Source organism: Lissotriton helveticus, chromosome 2_1, assembly GCF_964261635.1.
Source record: "Lissotriton helveticus chromosome 2_1, aLisHel1.1, whole genome shotgun sequence".
NCBI lineage: Eukaryota > Metazoa > Chordata > Amphibia > Caudata > Salamandridae > Lissotriton > Lissotriton helveticus.
Genome location: NC_136059.1, coordinates 256406942 through 256427478, shown reverse-complemented (window position 1 = coordinate 256427478; position 20537 = coordinate 256406942). Strand labels below are relative to the sequence as shown.

General features: G+C 45.8%; 1 protein-coding gene across 4 annotated transcripts in view; it reads right to left on the bottom strand.

The window, feature by feature from the left end:
* The window catches only part of CTIF (cap binding complex dependent translation initiation factor), a 954573-nt gene that overhangs the window by 711961 nt on the left and 222075 nt on the right, over positions 1–20537 (bottom strand). For 2 of the 4 annotated variants that reach the window (XM_078674781.1, XM_078674780.1), the window contains exons 4-5: positions 20420–20493; positions 16391–16495 (exon numbers count right to left, since the gene is read on the bottom strand). In XM_078674781.1, the coding sequence (XP_078530907.1) occupies positions 16391–16495; positions 20420–20493 (179 nt within the window). The remainder of the gene's footprint in view (positions 1–16390; positions 16496–20419; positions 20494–20537) is intronic. The other 2 variants (XM_078674783.1, XM_078674782.1) reach the window with 1 other exon arrangement.

Sequence of the window (20537 nt, the reverse complement as noted above, 5' to 3'; positions counted from 1 at the left end):
ATCTCGTACACTAACATAACGGAGTCCTACACCAACATCAGCCCACTACACCGCCTGCACGACAACTCCTTGGTCAGTCAGCCACCCTCGACCTCCACCCCCACCCCACATTGGACTTGATTATGGCCACCCTCATCCAGATTAAAGGAGACATACACAGCATCAAAGATCTACTCTCCACACACCCCGTACATCCCTCACTCACCTCCACCTCCTCCCCAAAGATGTCCCCTACCCTACCGGCTGACACTATCACTCAGCACTCCACACACCGGACCTCAATGCCTGTTCGTAATCGCTAAAACGGCCCCCGTCGCCCCTGCAAGCCTTCACCCACCTCCACCCCCCCTCCCAATGAGTCCCGCACCTCCTCGGGTAACTCTCTCACTCGACACTCCCCACACTGGACTTCAATCCCTGCCAGCAATCGCAACAACCGCCCTCGTCGCCCCTGCAACGCTCTTTCGGACCTCGACACACTCACTCTCCTACGTGAGTATGACCCAACCCCCCAAAATAACACATCCACCACACATCTCACCATTCCTACGATACACTCAAATGCCCTTAGACCCCCCTCACTAAACAGCAGAACCTCCAACCCCAATAACCTTAGAAAGGTCCCTCACTCTCTTGAACCCTCTCTTGAACCCTCTACCGCCCCCAACACACCCCGTCTCAAATGCACTCTCCTTAACTGCAGATCGGCCTCGAAACATTCCGCCGCCATCGCTGATCTCCTCTTATCGCTGGACCTTGACCTAATCATTCTGACTGAAACATGGCTGACTGAAGCCTCCTCACCTATAATGGACATTCTGGTTCCACCTAATTACCACATAATTAGACTTGACAGGCCAGGCAAAATAGGTGGTGGAATTGCATGCATCCACAGGAACAACCTCTCCGTTCTGAAAGGCAAGTCCACCCATATAACATCCCCAACATCCTTTGAATACATTTGCCTAGACATTATCAGTAGGGACAAACCGATATGCTCTCTACACTGCATTTACCACCCACCCAGAGACAACCTTACCTTTTCTCAACAAATCATGGATATGATCTCAACAAACTCCAGACGGCAGCTCACCCAAATATACCTTGGCGACTTCAACCTCCACTGGAACGATCACAATGACGCGATGGTAAATAGTCTTAAAAATTTCATCAATGCCCTTGACCTCACCCAAATATGCAACAGCCCGACCCACAAGAAAGGCTCCACCCTCGACCTTATCATCTCCAAAGAGGACTCTATCCAACGAGTCTATCCAACCTTGTGACTGGTCAGATCACCATACTGTCACATTCTTCATCAATGTAAAAGTTAAATCCAACCCGGCTCAATCCGCTAAGCCCAAAGTCTGGAAAAGAGACCTGAAAAAGCTCAACACAAGCTCTCTGTCTCCTAACAGCTTCAATCTCCTACTACCACCGCCCGGCGTTGAGGACGTTCAATCATTGACTGACCACTACCTCAATGCTATGTCCACAATAATAAATGAGGCGGCACCTATGCAGTTAAAAAGAGTCTCAACTAAAATGTCCAACCCATGGTATAACGGAAGTCTCAATGAGGACAGACGAGACATGCGAATGGCAGAATGCACCTGGAGATCAGCTCCCGCTGCACTGCACCTAAAAACTCTGAAGAAAAAGAGAAACGCCTATTTCAGGAAAATAAAACGCTCAAAACTAGACTTCTTCAGCCTCCAGCTTGACCAAGCAAAAAACCATCCGAGAAAACTGTTTGAGCGAATCAAAACACAATCCAAGGAACAACCCCAACCACTCAGCACTGTACGCGAAGCTCCCTCCTGTGAAGAATTCTCCGCTTTCTTTATCCAAAAAACTGACAACATAAAGAGCGATCTCCTCGCGGACGCAAGCCTCTATTCCAAACCTCACTGCATAGCACCCACTGAACCAAAAAACAATGCTACATGGTCATCCTTTGGCACATACTCTGAAGAGGAAATTGGCAAACTGCTCAGCACCTTGAAACCATCCAATCACCTAACAGATCCCCTGCCTGCTAACGCTGTAAAAGACTTTGCCCCTTTGCTTCTCCCACTCTGGACCAGAATTATTAACGGCTCACTTCAACAAGGAACCATACCCAACTCCCTCAAAGTTGGACAAGTCACACCCTTACTAAAGAAACCTACAGCAGACCCCTCTGATCTGAACAATTATCGTCCCATCACTAATATCCCCACTCTCGCCAAACTGCTGGAAAAATGCGTACAACTACAATTGACTAAACACATTGATCAATTTGATCTCCTCAATCCTCATCAATCAGGTTTCCGAGCAGGACACAGTACAGAAACTGCTATGACTCACATAATTGACGACGCACTTCAAATGCTAGACCAAAACGACACCTGCCTCCTCATCCTTCTTGATCTCTCTTCAGCATTCGACACCGTTAAACATGAGAACTTACTCGAACTATTAAGCACTAGAATGGGATTATCTGGAACTGTTCTCAAATGGTTCACTTCCTTCCTTCACAACAGATCGCAGAAGTTCAAGAGCAACAATCTGATGTCATCGCCAATACCGGTAACGCTGGGCGTCCCCCAAGGATCCTCTCTATCCCCAACTTTGTTCAACTTAGTGATGGAACCTCTAACCTCCTTGCTACAAGCATCCAACTTACACTTTCACATGTACGCCGATGACACCCAACTATATCTCAAATTACAATCCCCCAAAGATATTCTGCTCCTGAACTCAACTATCAGAAGCACCCAATCCTGGCTAGCCGATAATCATCTCAAACTCAATGCTCTGAAAACAGAGTTCCTTCTGATATCACCTCCATCGAAGATCTCCACCACTCAAAGTTGGCTTAAACACCTTACTGCACTCAATGTCCAACCCACCATCGTGGACTCAGCAAAATCTCTAGGCATAACCCTCGACACCAATCTCAACATGCAGCAACACATCAACAAGGCTACTAAGGGAGCGAATTTCCAAATCAATACCCTGAGGAAACTTAAAGCATTCCTCCCAGCCAATGACTAACAAACCGCAGTACAATCACTAGTCATCCCTCGAATAGAATATGGCAGCGTCGCCCTCTGCGGACTCCCGCTAACTACTACCGCACCTCTAAGAGCTTCTCTAAACGCTGCAGCGAGGCTCATAACTGGGTCAAAAAAGCACTCTCATATTACACCTGACTTAAAATCCCTGAACTGGCTGCCTTTTGAAGCCAGAATACATCTGAAAATCGCCTGCATGGCACACAAGGCGATACACCTGAACTCTCCTGGCTACCTCACGCAGAAGCTGACAATTTCTGGCGGCGCTAGAAAAACTAGAGGCACTAACAATCTTCTGCTGAAACCTCGTAGATTCCGGAAGGAAAAAACATATAAACGCTCCTTCTCAGGAATGGCACCCAGAATCTGGAACTCACTCCCCCCCGAAACTAGGCTCATCTCTTCCACTACACTGTTTAGGAAAGAAGTAAAAGCTATCCTCATGGCAAAAAACACCTGAACTGTTAAGTAGGTCACCGTAAGAAAAGGCACCGATCTGTATTATTTGTCTGACCCCGTTGCACATATGCATTATTTGTATTAGTGATTCACTGATTTACATGCTGGCTGTGCCCTCACTTATTTGTATTGTATGCTCCCCAGACTTAATTGTTTTGATTATGTTCCCTCATGTACCCTTTCTGTGTAAAGCGCTCTGATATCTGCAAAGATCTTGTCCGCGCTATATAAAACTTTCAAAATAAATAAAAATAAATAAAATCTTAATCTTGAAAATATCCGTCCTTTTCCCAACTTTTTCTTTCATCTGCAAACACCTCACCCTGAAAATCTTTCACCTCTTCCAATGCTTGAACTTTTTGGATGTGACTACAAGTTGTTTATTTTATTCTCTTCTGTTCCAGAATTTATTTGCTCTGATGTACTAGAAGCACGAGCGCTGCATTTTGCAACTTCATCTGGAAAGTTGTTGACCAGTGAAACCACCTCTCTCAATTTTTGTGTGTGCCACATTTTAAAACAGTAATTTTCTCAGGCATTTGCAAGTACATCTAGAATTTGTGGTCCATTTTAATGGGAATTCCAGGTGAAATCATAAATCCCTTTGTGACCACAACGGCCCAAAGCCATAAAGCATCCTAAAATCTTAATGGCTACCTGTGCAGATTGGAACACTCAATTTGTTGGCCACGCTGCATGCTCTTGCATACGTAAGCAACTATGCAAGTTATGTTACACAAGTACGATGCCTACACAATACGTGTGTCTGTGCAGATTGCATAGGCTGCTCGAAGAGCTCTATGACTGTTCTCAGATAACAACTGTCCACAAATAACATCCAATCAACCATCTCAGGTGGTACATCTTAAATTTCTGTTCTTGCTTTGGTGCTTAACTCTCTTAGATCAATACAATCATGATCAACATCATCTACTTTGTCTTACCCATCCCCCGTTGGCAAAGGCAAGAGTATAGCAGGATTAAGGGTAATACAAAGTGTGACTAAAATATATATTTTCTTGTTCCAAGATTATCTGCTCATACTTGCTCAAACGTTTGTGAGATGCTGAGCACGGGTGCGTGTTTGCACCATCTCTACTTAATGTGAATCAAATGCAATGGGTGTGTACACCATCACAATTGCCTAACTCTTATTAAACGCCAAAGACGTTGCAGCAATATTTTTAGTGCGACCAATCAGCAGGGTGATGGCTACCTTTTCTTTCACGATAATATACATTAAAATCTTTCTTATAATTGGGTATTCCTAAAGCAGTTGCGCTACACAATCTGTGCCTGAGCTCTAGGAAGACTTGTGTGCAGTCTTCATCCTGGGGCACCACCCCACATCATTGTGAGTCAGTCTCTGTAGAGACTGAGAAATCAAGGAAAAGTTTGTAATCCACTGAAGATACTAGCAAACATTCCCCAAAAACATCCTCAGTGGGATCATTCTCAAAATGGTAGAAATGTGTTATTCGGACAACTTTATCAATTTGGGGCAACAAACTATTTATTTTTCAAAGAAAGTCATAGCATTACATGGCATGAGGCCTTGACACATTACAGCGTACTCCTGCATATCTCCATTATCATCCAATAATTCAAAATGCATCACAGTTTTGGTCAATTAGTTCCATAACATATACTATTTAATCCTCACCCACACATATCCATCCCAATTCAGGGGTGCAAGTAGGGCTTATTTTTTACCCTACTATATTTTGGCTCGGGATACTTTGTGCCCATTTCAGACAAATAATTTAATAATATAATAAATGTGTCAAGTCTACAGCCCTCTCTCATTCTGGGAGCTATTATCGGGCCATTGATGTATTGTGCCTGCTCGGAAGCACAGGTAAAATTTAAAGACTCCAAATCTTTTTTGAGTATTTGTGAAGAAATGAATATGCTACTTACCAGTATGCATCTGTTCTTGGCATGTAGGGCTGCTAACATTCATATCTATTGCATAGATCGCCGCCTAGTGAGTCTTCGAAGTATCACGAGATAGGTGGCTCCTCCCCTGGACTACAGTGCGCATGGGCATCGACTCCATCCCCAGATTGTTTTTAGCCATTGTGGCAGAGATGGAGTGAAATAGTGTAAAGGATGTCCATGCTAATGATGAATGCAAGAGAGTATCTGCAGCCGCTACGGGCACCGGGGAGGAGGGCGGGCAATATGAATGTTAGCAGCCCTACATGCCAAGAACAGATGCATACTGGTAAGTAGCATATTCAGTTCGAGGCATGTGGGCTGCTAAATTCATATCTATTGCATAGAATACATAGCAGTCCCTCCATTAAGGGTGGTTGCCCATGCCAGCTGCAGAAGCTTGAAAAAGTGTCTTGAGAACAGCCTGTCCTACAGCTGCTTGCTGTTTGGAATGCACATCGACACAGTAATGTTTGGTAAATGTGTGTGGTGTAGACCATGTGGCTGCTCTACAAATGTCTTCCAAAGGAATGTTCCCCAGGAAAGCCATGGAGGCCCCCAACTTGCGTGTGGAGTGCGCCTTTGGGGGTATTGTTAAAGTACGCTTAGCCTTTTGATAACAGATTTGAATGCACTTAACAATCCATCTGGCTATTCCTGCTTTGGAAATGGGGTTGCCCTTGTGCTGTGCTGAGAAGGCAACAAAAAGTTGTTGTGTTTTCCTAAAGTGTTGTGTTCTGTCAATGTAGTACATCAACGCCCTCCTAACGTCCAATGTATGAAGCATTCTTTCCGCTACTGTTTGTGGGTTTTGGAAGAATGCGGGCAGGTCAATAGTTTGGTTGATATGAAACTGTGACACCACCTTAGGAAGGAATTTGGGGTTAGTGCGGAGCACTACCCTGTTGGAATGTATTTGGATGAATGGCTCTTGGATTGTGAGCGCCTGCAGCTCACTAACACGTCTGAGCGATGTAATAGCAATGAGAAAAGCCACTTTCCATGTTAGAAATTGAATTTCGCAGGAGTGCAGTGGCTCGAAAGGTGGGCCCATCAGCCTAGTGAGGACCACATTGAGGTTCCACACTGGAGCTGGTGGTGTTCTTGGAGGAATGACTCGCTTCAGTCCCTCTAGGAAGGCTTTAATGGCAGGCACCCTGAAAACAGAGAGATGCTGCCTATTCTGGAGATAAGCCGCTATGGCGGATAAATGTATCCGAATAGAAGCGTACGCTAGATTGCATTTGTAAAGATGTAACAAATAGCAGATGATGTTAGGAATGGATGCATCTAGCGGGTTGATATTGTGGTTTGTACAGTAAATGACAAACCACTTCCATTTTGCTGCATAGCAAGCTCTGGTAGTGGGCTTTCTTGCCTCCCGGATGATGTCCATGCATTCTGGAGGCAGGTTGAGGTAGCCAAATTCTAAGACCTCAGGAGCCAGATCGCCAGATTGAGCTGTTGCGGATCCAGATGCTGAATGTCGCCATGGTTCTGCGTCAAGAGCCTGGATGTGAGATGCAGCCTTTGATGCGGTACCACGGAAAGTTCTAGAAACGTGGTGTACCATGGTTGGCGTGCCCATGTTGGAGCAACCAGGATGAGAGTCATCGAGTGTTGCTTTAGCTTTCTTGCCACCAGCGGAATGAGAGGCGCTGGGGGAAAAGCATACGCAAATTTGCCTGACCAGTTCATCCATATCGCATTCCCTTGTGATTCCGGGTGAGGGAACCTGGCGGCAAAGCTTTGGCATTTTGCGTTTTCCCTTGTGGCAAACAGGTCTATCTCTGGATGACCCCACTGCTGGAAGTACGGGTGGAGTACTGATGGATGTATCTCCCACTCGTGCATCTGATGGCTGTATCTGCTGAGCAGATCCGCCATCTGATTGTCCTTGCCCGGGAGGTGTTCCGCCATGAGGAAAATGTTCCTCTGAATGGCCCACTTCCACATGCTCTGAGCTAGATGAGACAGCTGTGGCGAGTGAGTACCTCCCTGCTTTTGGATGTAGTACATGGCTGTCATGTTGTCCGTCCGGATCAACACGACTTTGTTGCACAGATCTACTTTGAAGGACTTTAGCGCCATGAAGATTGCCATCAATTCCAGGTAGTTGATGTGCAACTTCTGTTGCTGGGTGGACCACAGTCCCTGCACAGTGTAGTGGAGCACATGAGCTCCCCACCCTTGGAGAGATGCGTCCGTCGTTAGGATAATCTGTGGCAGTGGCTCTTGGAACGGTCGTCCCTTGCAAAGGTTGTGTGGATTCCACCAATGCAGAGAGTTGTATGCCCGACCGGTCACCAACACTAGGTCTGTCAGTTGTCCCTGAGCCTGTGTCCACTGATTTGCCAAGCATTCTTGGAGCGGACGCATGTGCAACCTCGCGTGCGGGACTATGAAGATGCAGGAGGCCATCATGCCTATCAACTGCATGAACACTCTTGCTGGTAGGGAGTGTTGCGGTCTGAACCTTTGGATCAGCGATTGAATGCTGTCGATCCTGACTGGGTTTGGTTGAGCCATAGCAGTCAGGGTGTTTATTGTCGCGCCCAGATACTGTCGCACATGGTCTGGTTGAAGGTGCGACTTTGGGTAGTTTAGCGAGAACCCCAGACTGTGAAGGAGGTGAATAGTGTGGGACATGTCCGCGGCGCACTATTGTTCCGACTTTGCTTGAACAAGCCAGTCGTCTAGGTACGGGTAGACATGTATGTTCTGCCTCCTGAGGTGCGCCGCCACTGTCGCCAGACACTTTGTAAACACTCTGGGGGCAGTAGTCACCCCGAAGGGTAGGACTTTGAACTGATAGTGCCTGTTTTGAATGGTGAACCTGAGGTATTTTCTGTGGGATGGGTGGAGTGGGATGTGGAAATAAGCATCCTTGAGGTCCAAGGTTGCTAGGAAGTCCCCTTGGTTTAGCAGGGGAAGAATCTGTTGCAGTGTCAGCATGTGAAAGTGTTCTGACAGTATATACATGTTGAGGGGGCGTAGATCCAGAATGGGTCTGAGGGATCCGTCCTTTTTTGGGATGAGGAAGTACAGGGAATAGACTCCTGTTCCTTCCTCCTCCACTGGTACGAGCTCGATTGCGCCTTTTTGCAGCATCACCACAACTTCCTGCTGCAATAAGTGCAAGTGCTCTGCCGACATAGGACGGTGTCTTGGGGGAATGTTGGGAGGAGTGGATGTTAACTCTAAACAATAACCGTACTGGATAAGTTTTCTCACCCACCTGTCTGTGGTGATGGACGTCCAGACTGGCAGGAACTGCTGGAGTCTCCCCCCGACAGGTGTTGGATGGTCGGGGGGCAGTGACAGAGAGTCACTGTTTGTTGGCGGCAGAGGAACGGGAGTTGTTGTTCCCTCTGCCCCTGCCTTTGGCACTGTTACCTCTGTAACCCCCTCTACCCTGCTTGGGGTACGAGGATTGTGCACCACTGTTTGCGAATTGTGTTTTTTTTTGTTTGTTTTTTTTGTTTTTTTTTTAAAACCTTTATTGAAAATTATAAGCAAACAAATACGGGCCTACAACCCAGGGGCCGGCCACAACAACATTTAAAGCACAGTAGCAAGCAGTTAGGCGACTCAGCAACTTAATAAGACTAGCGCGATTATTACGAGGTACACTATAAACATGTGCGTTGCCGAGAAGTAGGATAAATGAAGGTTTAATTTTAAAGGTTTTTAAGCGTGTCCAAACAACAAAAAGCAAGAAGGATCAGAGTCCAAACGATACATCCAGGACAAAGGTGGGCTACGGTCATCAGAAAAAGCATCAAACATTATCCACAAGACATCCGGCTGGGGTCAGATAAATCAGGATATATAACGAACACACAGTACAATACACCCCAGCCACTACCCATATCCCCCAATCCACCCCAGGACTCCAAGAAACAGGGAAAGAAAAGAATAAAAAAAAAAAAAAAAAAAAAAAGGAAAGAAAAATTAAGGCCCATAGGAACAGAAACGAACAAAGAAAAACCCCCCCACACACCCCCCACCCAACACACATGCAGAAGCTACGGCCTACCCCCCCCTAGCAGTGCGTCTGTCGCCCCAAAAGAGTACCCGAAATGCAGAAGAAAGAAAAGAAAGAAAAAGAATCACAGAAGACCGGAGGAGGGCCAGAGAAAATTCAAAACAATCAGCACTTTTAGCCGCGGCCACCCATCCCCGGACCCCACCTCAGTACCTAACCAAGCTTTACCTCCAGCAATTGTCCATCACAGCCCCAGCAATACACACAGCAGGTCTCAACAAAAAAGGAGGAACAGTCTCAGCCCTGTCCCCTTCGATCCAGCATGACGGCGGAGTCCAAGTCTAAAACAGCTAGCGTAGGTGGAAAAGGCGACTGTAAAATCCACTGCAGAAGTCGAGGCACTCGAAATGGGCCACACCGGCTGGGAATTCGGTCACAAAAATCAATAAAAGCCACTGCCGCTTGCCCGAAGATAGTACAGTGGGAAGCAAAACAAGTCCAAAGTCCAACTGCCGCCGCAGGCCGAGGCAAAGGCATCGAATCCAGGATGAAGCCAAGAGGCACGCCATCAGAGAACAAAGGAAGTGGAAAACATGGCGTACGAAGCAGACGCGCCGGCCATCGAGAAAGGCCAGTACCGCCAGACCCCTTCAGACCAACTTCGGAGCGGACAGCAGCAGAAACTGTGGCCTGAGCAGCTATCACCCCCACGGGCTCCAGGGTAGACGAACCACCGTAAACAGAGTAAGGATGTGGCGTAGCGTGCAGCATAGAAAGGCAATGACGGCCAGCCGGTGAAATCGCATCAAGCCGGTCCCCCAATCCTCGGGCAGTGTGATGAAAGGCAACCACAAGATCCTCCAAAGCATTTAAGACATCACGAGGCCTCAGCAGTGTAACCGCAACGGAGGAGACAGCCTCGTCCCCCGCCCAGGGCGAACGGCAGCAGAGCAGTTCTGAAAGCAAGCCGCCATTCACAATCCTCGACGTACAACACTGCTGCAAAGGATCTGCGGGGCCCCGCCGGGACACATACATGAGGACAGCCGATCCTAAAGCCGCTTCAACTGTGGCAACGCCGGCGAACAAGTAGCCCTCGAAATGAGCAAAGGACTCCGCTGGTAGGCGCTGGGTGCCCAATGCAGAAAATGGCGTCCGCTATGGGGGAAGAGCAACAATGAAGCAGATCCGTCACAGCCAAGCTGGGGAAGGATACAAAGAGAGAGCGCCGGTACAATGTTTCCAGGAGCATAGGAGCGCCGAGCAAGGGGAAGTGCTGCGGCGATGAACCCAGCGCAGCAATGTAACCCCAGCTGACCGGCTCCTCCTCCGCCACGGCGGCCGCTGTTGTTGTGGCCGTGTCCCGCCTCACCCCACAGGCTACGGCCCGGCTGCGATCCCTCAAAGGGCCGGAAAGAGAACAGGGACGCCGCACCACCGGCAGCGCCCGGACTGCGCCGGGAAGCAAAACAACGGGATCAGGAGCACTTCCCGAGTTAACTTGTTGCGTGAAGGCACAGGATATGCGGCAGGATTATAAAGAAAGGCACGAGGGTCGGCGGAGCCGAGAGACTAGGCGGCCATCTCGGCTGCAGGCTAGGCTCCTCCCCTGCGAATTGTGTTTGTTGACCCAAGTGTCCTCTGGTAACACCACGTGCTCCTGAGCGACGAAAAGTGCTTCCCCTGAATTGTTGAGACTGAAGCGCCCCCATGGACTTAGCAGTCTCATTGTCCTTTTTAATCTTTTCAAGGTGGTGTCAACATCTGGACCAAACAGTCTGTCAGGATTGACAGGCTGGTTGAGTATTGTTGTTTGAATGTCGGGTTTAAATCCAGATATGCGAAGCCATGCTTGTCGCCGTAACATGACGCTAGTGTTAATTCCCCTAGCCGCTGTATCAGCCACATCAAGTGCACACTTTATTGCTGCGTTTGAGATAAGCTTTCCCTCTTGTATGAGCATTACGGCTGCTTCCTTAAACTCATCAGGTAGGTGTTGAAGGAGCTGTTCTAGGGTGTCGTAATGCGCCCTATCGTATCGTGCCAATAGTGCCTGTGTGTTTGCTACACGCCAGATATTGGCAGCCTGCGCAGCCACCCTTTTGCCGGATGCCTCAAGCACTTTCGACTCCTTGTCTGCGGGAGGAGCGTCACCCATTGTTTGGGAGTTTGCCCTTTTGCGGGCATTGGCGACCACCAACGAATCCAGAGGCAACTGTCCCCGAATATATGCAGGGTCCCCAGGTGCTGGCCTGTATTTCTTCTCGATACGTGGGTTCACCACTCTCGCCCTGGTAGGTTCCTTAAAGATCTCTGGGGCATGTTTAAGGACACCTTTGAGCATAGGAAGTATTTTAACTGTTCTTTCTGAGACAGAGAAAGTGTTAAACAAAAAATCTTCTTCTACCGGGTCAGCATGCATGTTCACATCATGATTTGCAGCTGCCCGCTCTATCAAAGCATTAAATGCTGCTGAATCCTCTGTTGGAGATGTACGTGCCCCAAAACCCTGTGGATCTTGTACCACCTGATGTCCACCTTGGTCCCCAGTGTCGTCATATGAGTCCTGTTGAACATCAGGGTCATTGTCAACTGGGAAATTGTACTGGTCATCTTGGTCATCATCCTCTCCGCCTGATTGGTTGGGGGAAGGTGATGGACTCCTTCTTGGTGGTGGCAGAATAGGTTCAACAAGGGCAGGAATGTCCTGTGCCAGCCTTTTCTTTTTTAGTGGAATGACATAGGATTCCAGTGGTTGGGAAGTGATTTTCCTTTTGTAGAGGGTCAATTTCCCCGTTTGGGCATCGATGTAATGCTCAGATTGTTCTTCTGAGGCTTGATGTCGATCCAGGCAGCTTTTTTGCGTCGAAGGATCCGACGTGTCAGCGATTTTCGGCACCGATCTGGGTGCAAATGCCTTCGGTGCCACCGTAGGTGGCAGAGTGTAGAGAAGCTTGGTGGAGGTCTTCGGAGGTGTGTCCACCGATTTCGGAGCCGACGGCGCGGGAGCCGTTGACGACAAAGTCTTCTCCCGAATACGTTTGAGGGAGTCGGTGACCTGCTTTGTGAAGGAAGCAGAGGGTTTTGTAACTGACGGCCGATGTTCGGTAGCGTCGGAGTCCCTCGGTGTCGACGAGTTTTCTGTTGACGAATCTTCGGCTCTAACGGGTCGCGGCTCCGTTGTAGCCTTTGGCACCGACGCCGTTGCTGCAGATCCGGCATATTTGTGCCGATGCGTAGTGCCTCCGGCCTGCGGGTCGTGGCTTTTAGTCGACTTTGATTCGACCGTGCGTTTACTTGTAGGCGCCGTAGTGGCGTCCGAAGGCGTGTCAACAGTTTTGGAGGTCCGCGCCGGAGCAACCGTGCTCGACACTGGATGGACGGCCTTCTTAGAGGATGGTTCCTTGGGCACCTTTTGCGGCGCTGTCGACTCGACAGCCTTCTTCGACTTCTGTGGGCCGGAGGGCGACGGAGTCGATGAAGGAGCAGGCTTCGATATTTTTTGTTGGACGTCGGCCATTTTAGGTGTGGTCGAATCCGATGGTTTCGGTTTCGTTTTTGTTTGGACGTCAGCCATCTTTGGTGCCGTCGAATCCGAAGGTTTCGATACGTGCAATGGCGGCTCCGCTTGAGTGTCCGTGGCCGGGCCAGAAGGCGGCGCCGGGGATAGCGGTGCAGGGTCGTGGGTAAGGCCGAGTGGCGATCCCGTGACCTGAGCCTGAGTCATGTAGCTGTCGGGGCATAGCTCTTCCTCTGAGCTATCTTCCGCGGCCCCATAAACTTCTTCGTCGTCCCCTACCTCCTCGACGTATTCAAGGTCTTGGCCCTGTTCCTCGACGTGTTCTTCGGGATCGGCCTGGACCTCCGTCGACGGCGATGAAATCTGAAGATGATGGCTACCGCCTTCTTCTGCGGGGTCATCGAATATGTCGTTGGGCGCCGGAGCCGCTCGCTGGGCCTCGAGGCGCGCCGCGGCTTGAGCATCTTCTTTGACCTGAACTTAGAGCAGGCCATGCAGTTATCCTCGTTGTGCTCCGGCGAGAGGCATTTATTACAGACCGGATGCACGTCGATATGTGGATATTTGGATCCACAGATGGGGCAGAACTTGAACGGGCTCCGCTCCATGTTAAGTTCGTCGGGGTCTTGCTGCGACGAGAGGGCCTCGATGTCCGAAGAGTTACTCGACTCCGCAGAATTCCGGCTCAGAGAGTCGGACGATGCTCGAGACCATACGCAAACAATACCGACGCAGGTAACGAAGGCCTTTTGGCCTTAAGAACAACGTTTTTCGGTTCCGACACGGAGACGTCGAAACCACATCCGAACCCAATGGCGGAAAAAAACAATCTGGGGATGGAGTCGATGCCCATGCGCACTGTAGTCCAGGGGAGGAGCCACCTATCTCGTGATACTTCGAAGACTCACTAGGCGGCGATCTATGCAATAGATATGAATTTAGCAGCCCACATGCCTCGAACATAAAGGATTCTTTTTACACCCTTTTGGAATTCTACACCAAATGAGAAGCTTAGTTTTCGATTCTGCACACAAAACATATACTGACTATACTCAAAGAGGAATACAGAAAAATGCTTGACACAAGTCTAGGATAGTACACCACTCAGCTTTTGCAGAAATCAGAAATAACATTACTGCAGGATTTGGTACCATGGGACGACATGAGATAAGTGTATCGTACCTTTTTCGCAAGTCCTGTACTATACACTCTGCTTCTTTATGCCCATGATCGGAGAGTAACATGGAATCCCTAACATTTATTTAAAAAAGCCCTGTTCAATCATTTTGTCAATGACAATTGCTTCACAAATTAAGTTGTTAATTTTTACTTAGACAATTAGCGCACTTTCTTGAAGACAGACTCCATGTTGGTCTGTCTGTTGATATTTAAAACTTTCTTGATTTAAAAACTGTGCAGACTCTGCGCTAGTCTGAGTATTGAATTAAACTTGAAATGTTCTCGACTTTGAGCTGAGCAGATTCTAAGCAAGTCCTCTTGCTGAACTATACTTTGATTCTGGCATTTAAGATAGACCTTACATTAATTCTCGTGAAGTTTCATTATTTGATGCATTATTTATGCTTTTTTTTAAATTTGACTTACGAACTACTTTTTATATTTGATAAAGAAACAAAATGTTAAATACCCCTTTAGGGTTTCAAATTGTGTCCCATTCATTTTTTTTATTTGAGTAAGTGCCATCCTTTTATGTGACTCACATAACCCCGGTCCTGTGTCTCAGCACTTTTGATTTATTATTTAAATGGTGAAGCTCGTGCCCAGTTCACTTAAGTACTTTATGTATTCTGGTTCTTAACATTCTGATTGCTACATAGTTTAATTTAAATCATTTTTATTAGTTTCATGTACATGATGTCCATCCAACATGTTATTTATTGCTTGGAGATACAGTGAAGAGAGTGATGATAATACAACATCCCTATCTCTACCTTCAAGTACAAAAGTCATGTTGCTTTAGTAGGTCTTGAACCCACTATCTCTAGGTAGATTCAAATGAACAAGTTGCATTGGTGGAATCAAAAGTAGATACTTTTCTACGAATCATCATTTGTGAAGAGAGTGAGTTCTATAGGTGAAATGTTGGAAAGATATGACAAATACACAATTTGTTTCAGAATTAAATTTCTTCAGCTCTGTAGACCACACCTAGTTTGGAGACATTTCAGCCTGTAGTTTTCTGAACAAGCAGCGAAAATTGTGTAACTACATTGAGTGATTATATTATAAAACATATAACTTCAACTGCAAACATTGCAACTCTCAGATCTTTGCCAGTTTGTTCCTTCACTCCATTCTGTATCCACTTCACTGACTCTGCTGTGCGCATCCCATTTGATGTCCAAATGTAAGATAGTGACACAAACCTCTGCAGACTATCACAGTTCACAATACTTTGAAGTTCTGCAGTAGCTGAATGTACACGAATGACAAACTGTCTTGAGTCGTGCAATAACAAACATATTAACAGACAAGAACAGTATACAGTTAGAACCAAGTGTCTCCACTGATGAATAGAAAACCATAAATGGATTTATACGCATTATGAGGTCTATTCCTTTCAATCTAGAGCTCCTATGGTCTTTGAAGGGTATACAGGACTTGTGCAAAAATGCCAAGAGATGGACATAGGTCATACTTTTGAAACTGTCTTCTAAAGAGATCACCAACATAAGTGAAAACATTACCACCTAGATGAGTGTCAGTATTTACAATGAAGAAAAGTTTAGCGCATTAAATTAATTTAAACAAAGCATTGGGAATAAACTTTACAGACATCTTCTCAGGCGTAAAGCATAACTAAAATATTCCCAGCCAAATGCAATTAGGCAAAGGCCTTTGAAACAGTAGTTCAAAATAGCCCACATAAAAAGGACCACCGCGGACAGCCCACTGACACCGCTCAATCAATCACACAAGAGATCTAATTAAATAAGTCTCACAAGTAAGGAGCAGATTGAAGAGGTAACAAGCAAAAAGACACTGTTAGCGGAATACAATCCAGAGGTGTGAAACTTACAGACCAGACTAGACCTGGGATAATGAACAGAAAATAACAGACCCCTAAAGCAATTGATACCATGACAGAGTGATGTACACATGCTCACCATCCTAACACCAAAACCAACAACCACTCAACTATTAATATGGCTACTACTATTGCCTATCAAAAAACATTGATAATCGCATATTTTAAATTACCAAGCCATAAACAAACCCAGAGCTTAGACATTGGTTCTTAAATTCGAATAACATTCTATACCCCAAAGTAAAAACCATTAAAGAGAGAGCGCACTCTTCTCATTGATCAGCTATTACAACAAGGCAACTTTACAACATCACATCCCTCCACCATATTACGGCGCTTATGAAACAGATCGTGCGCAGGTAAACAACAGTTCTTACCCTTCTCTGTCTATCTGAGGGAGCGGATGTTTAGGGGTGTTGCGGTGCTTCCGGTGAAACTGTGTAAAGCCCAACTTTTCGGGCTGGAAGTCCCAAGATGCACCACTGAGGAAAGAAATGTTAAGCAGCGTATTACATCAGAGGAGGACTCTCAGGCACAAACTGTGTACGTTGAACTGAAAAACACAATTCGATCTTAACATTTTTACCAAGACCTTATTTAAAATATTATCTTTTTTCAGTATGTACAAATCTGTCAGATCACAAAATGCTCGAAGTCCAAACACAAAACGTTTGCCCAACCAGCACGCACAGAACAAATTGAACCCTTTAGATAAACACTGCTGTATACACATCTCCACGGTCAAGTAGCCCAACTCACAGACTTCTTTCAAAACTAAGGAAATTTCCAACTTTTATGAGATTCACAAATATTCCATAGACTGCAGAAGCCCACAAAAGCCATATAGTTCCTGATAATGTTGACTGTCTACACAAGTAATACGTTGGTAAATGTGCATTGTAAATGTATCTTTCTCTCCAAAGAGAATATCTTTGAAGCAACTCCTATCTCTAAATCCCAAGTAAATATCTAGGTGTTCCCTCTCCTATCCCACCAATCAAAGAATAAAGCAACACACTAAGTCATTTTTAAGTGTGCTTCCACTCCAGTGTGGAAAATGCCATATAATAATCTGTGAAAACTGTCAGTTTCCACAAGTTAATGAAGTAAGATGCAATGTGCCTCAGAGAACACAGAGTTTTGCAAAATGCACGTTTCTGGAGTGGCATATGGGTCTTACCACTTAATAAAACGGTGTTAATAGGCTAAGTGCAGTAACACGGATGCAATATACCCATGTATAGATATTTACACAATATGTGTATGATGTTTCATGATGACTTCCCCACCAAATCCAGTTTCTTACTTTCTGACATGTTACGTCCTTTACGTTACATTGCAGTTTACAGTGCGTGCAGTATAAAACCAGGCTACCGTAGAGAAGCAGCAGGTTTTCTAACTGCTCGGAGAACATGTTTAAGCCGGAGACCAGCCTATTGAGATACCCTCCCACAGACAGAGACAGAAGATGTGAAGCCCAGGTGTAGGCAATCTAATGCCCGCACTGAATGCACATATTGTAAGTTATCAGAAATCCGTTTTGTCTGAATGCTGTGCATGCATTTCAGGCTGGAACAACTAAGTTAGGCACTCGTTAAAACATAAGCGGACATATACCCTACCTTTCAGCAACTCCTAAAGCATCATCGCGCACTGGAGCCCATATCTCCCCAATGTATAGAGCCATAAAGGGAAAGTTCACAGACACCCACAACAGTCATACCTATACTACAACCAACTTCCAGATGAGTAGATTGATGCACCTCTAGACAGTAGAGACTGGTGCTCCACGAAACTCAACTTTTTATAGGTGGGAAAAGCTAATTTAACAAACGATGTGGCTACCAAGGATCTCTGTCAACATTTGAATGTATACCCAAGCACTGTCCAGCGTGGTAACACAATACTGAGGATTAACTATCGAGCTGCAACCTCCATCTGCGGAACATCAACGACTGCTAGATCATCAAGCTAAGAATGCAAAGGTAAGTGTAGATTTATAGTTAACTCCTTATCTCTTTACCTTGACAAGGTAAGCACCCGTCAACACCTTGAGGGTATAGTAATAGTCGATAGTCTGCAGTCGATATTATTGGAGCTCAGTATTAAAACCTCAATACGCGGACCTATAAAGCAAGAAATGTCTAAGACTTATAATGCGAAACAACATGGCTTAAAATGTCAATGCACTTTGAACGTACTCCGATAAAGTGGGTAGATTTGCTGTTTGAATGAGGAATCGTGTTACATGAAAAGATAGTTTACTCTGCTAGGCACACACCTGTCCGTCTTTCCACAAAAGGAAAAAGGTCCAGGCTGGCAACCAATGTTAGTTCTGGATTCAGGGATCTGCCAGGTAATTCATCACAAAAAAGGCCACGGGTCCAGACGAGCAGTACAGAGTGCAACAGAGTGTAATCAACCTTGTGCTAGAGGGGGATCCCTTTCAAGGACGGTTCCCCTCACACACCAGAGATGTCATGCTTCATCATAGGGGTACCTCCTCGAGTGAAAGGCCTAGTCTTTATGCGGGCTACAACCCCCTCGCTACGAGGGAGGAGCTCATGGATGTTTTTCAGTATAGATGAGGTGGGTTGGACTAAAACCCTATGTAAAAGTAAAGTAAAGTCCACATTTGTAAAGCGCACAATCACCCGTAAGGGTCTCTAGGCGCTGGGGGGGCCGTCGGGAAGATTAAGCAAGCTATTGCCCAGAGTCACATGGTGCTGGGCTAACCTGCCGCCGGAGCCGGGGATCGAACCGTGGCCCCCAGATTCCAGCGTCAGTCGCCCTGGCCGCGGCGCCACACCTCTTCATGTGAGCATGGTGTGCTTAATAACAGGTGGTCAACCTCTACGCTTTTCCTTCGAAGAATTCTTTAACTACCTAAGAGCCCACAAGGCCTAGCTGGCAACTATCCAAGCCTGAAGCTCTCTCGCTGAAGTTCCTGGTGCTTTTTAACCCTCCATCACCCCAGTCCTGATGAAGACCCCACTCACAAGGCGACAAATTTGCTGTTTTGCTTAGGGGTCGAAACGTCAACACTGTTTTTTTCATTTGTTCAGACACTGATGACAGAGACTCATTATCTGCATCTGATACAATGTGTTACGATTTATCATTTCTGTATATGCCATACATCTGGCTGGATAGGCTGTAAATATTGTAGTTGATGTATATAGACACACTACTTCCTTTTTGCATTTCATCTTCACCACACTCACTACCCCTCTTTTTGCACCATTGCTTGAAATGTTCTAACCTGAAACGTTTTGTTATATTGAATCTGGATACTAGCCCATATTGTGATGAAATAAAATCACAACCACTAACAGTGAACAACTTGAATGGTGGTGTCTAATTTTGATGGAAGTAATTATTGTTTCTCTTGTTTTGTGCATAATATGTAACTGTTTCCACTATGACATTACTTTTGTGTACCATAATTTACACGGGTCCTGTGGCCTTTTCTGGTTACCCCATTGCTATATAACAAATAAAGATAAGTTGCTTAAACTAATGTTCAAATAAACAGGTTTATATAGTATAAATGTCACTGAAAATGGTCAAACATTGGAATATCATTCAATACATTTTAATTAACTGTCCGCTTTCAGAAGTTTTATATAGGTAATGTAATGATGCTCTGTGACCTTAAGCTTTTGCCATAACCCCTCTCTCAATTTGTTTTCCTGTTCACCCGTTAAAATTATATTTGACAATTTATGAATTTTTCCCAATCCTTAGCAACAAAGGACCTTTTAAGCAATTTTCAGTGCCCCTGGTGGCAGTGTAAAGTAGCTATGAACACACGGATCCAATAAATCAAATTGGTATGTGTACTCTTAGTTTTTATACTCTTTTTCTCCCTTCTTATTCAGCATTTTTCAATTGTTTATCGATTTATTTTATCAATGTTTAACCAATTTCCAAGGAAAAATGGATAAAATAAATCGATAAACAATTGAAAAATGCTGGATAAGAATGGAGAAAAAGAGTATAGAAAACTAAGAGTACACATACCAATTTGATTTATTGGATCTATTGAGTAACGGACCAGGCTGTGATGCTTGACAGGGGATTGAAATGGGTCTCCGTGTGTTCATGTTTACTTGCAAGCGCAATTGGACGGAGCGCGTATCGAGCATTGCACGCCAGAACGAGTCTGAAGCTGTTAAACAGACTTTCAAACAATATGAGCAGATAAGGAGTACAAAGGTGTGCATCTCACCATCTCACATGTACAGTGTAAAGTAGCTGCCTACAATGACCCAAATGTAGCACGGATGGGATTTAGTACCCATCATTCACCTCTCATTCAAAAGAGCGTCACCTGGTAACCACAGATTCATCAAAAAGAGTTAACCTTTCAGTTGGCATTTTTGAGCTGAAATTAACATTCTTACCTCGAGGACTCAATGGTATTTGCTGCCCAGATATCCGTCCCCAGCACGTCGAGGGAGTTCTCTTTAGTTCCGTTCTAGAAACAAAGACACCCAGAGTTAAAACATTTCCCTTAATATC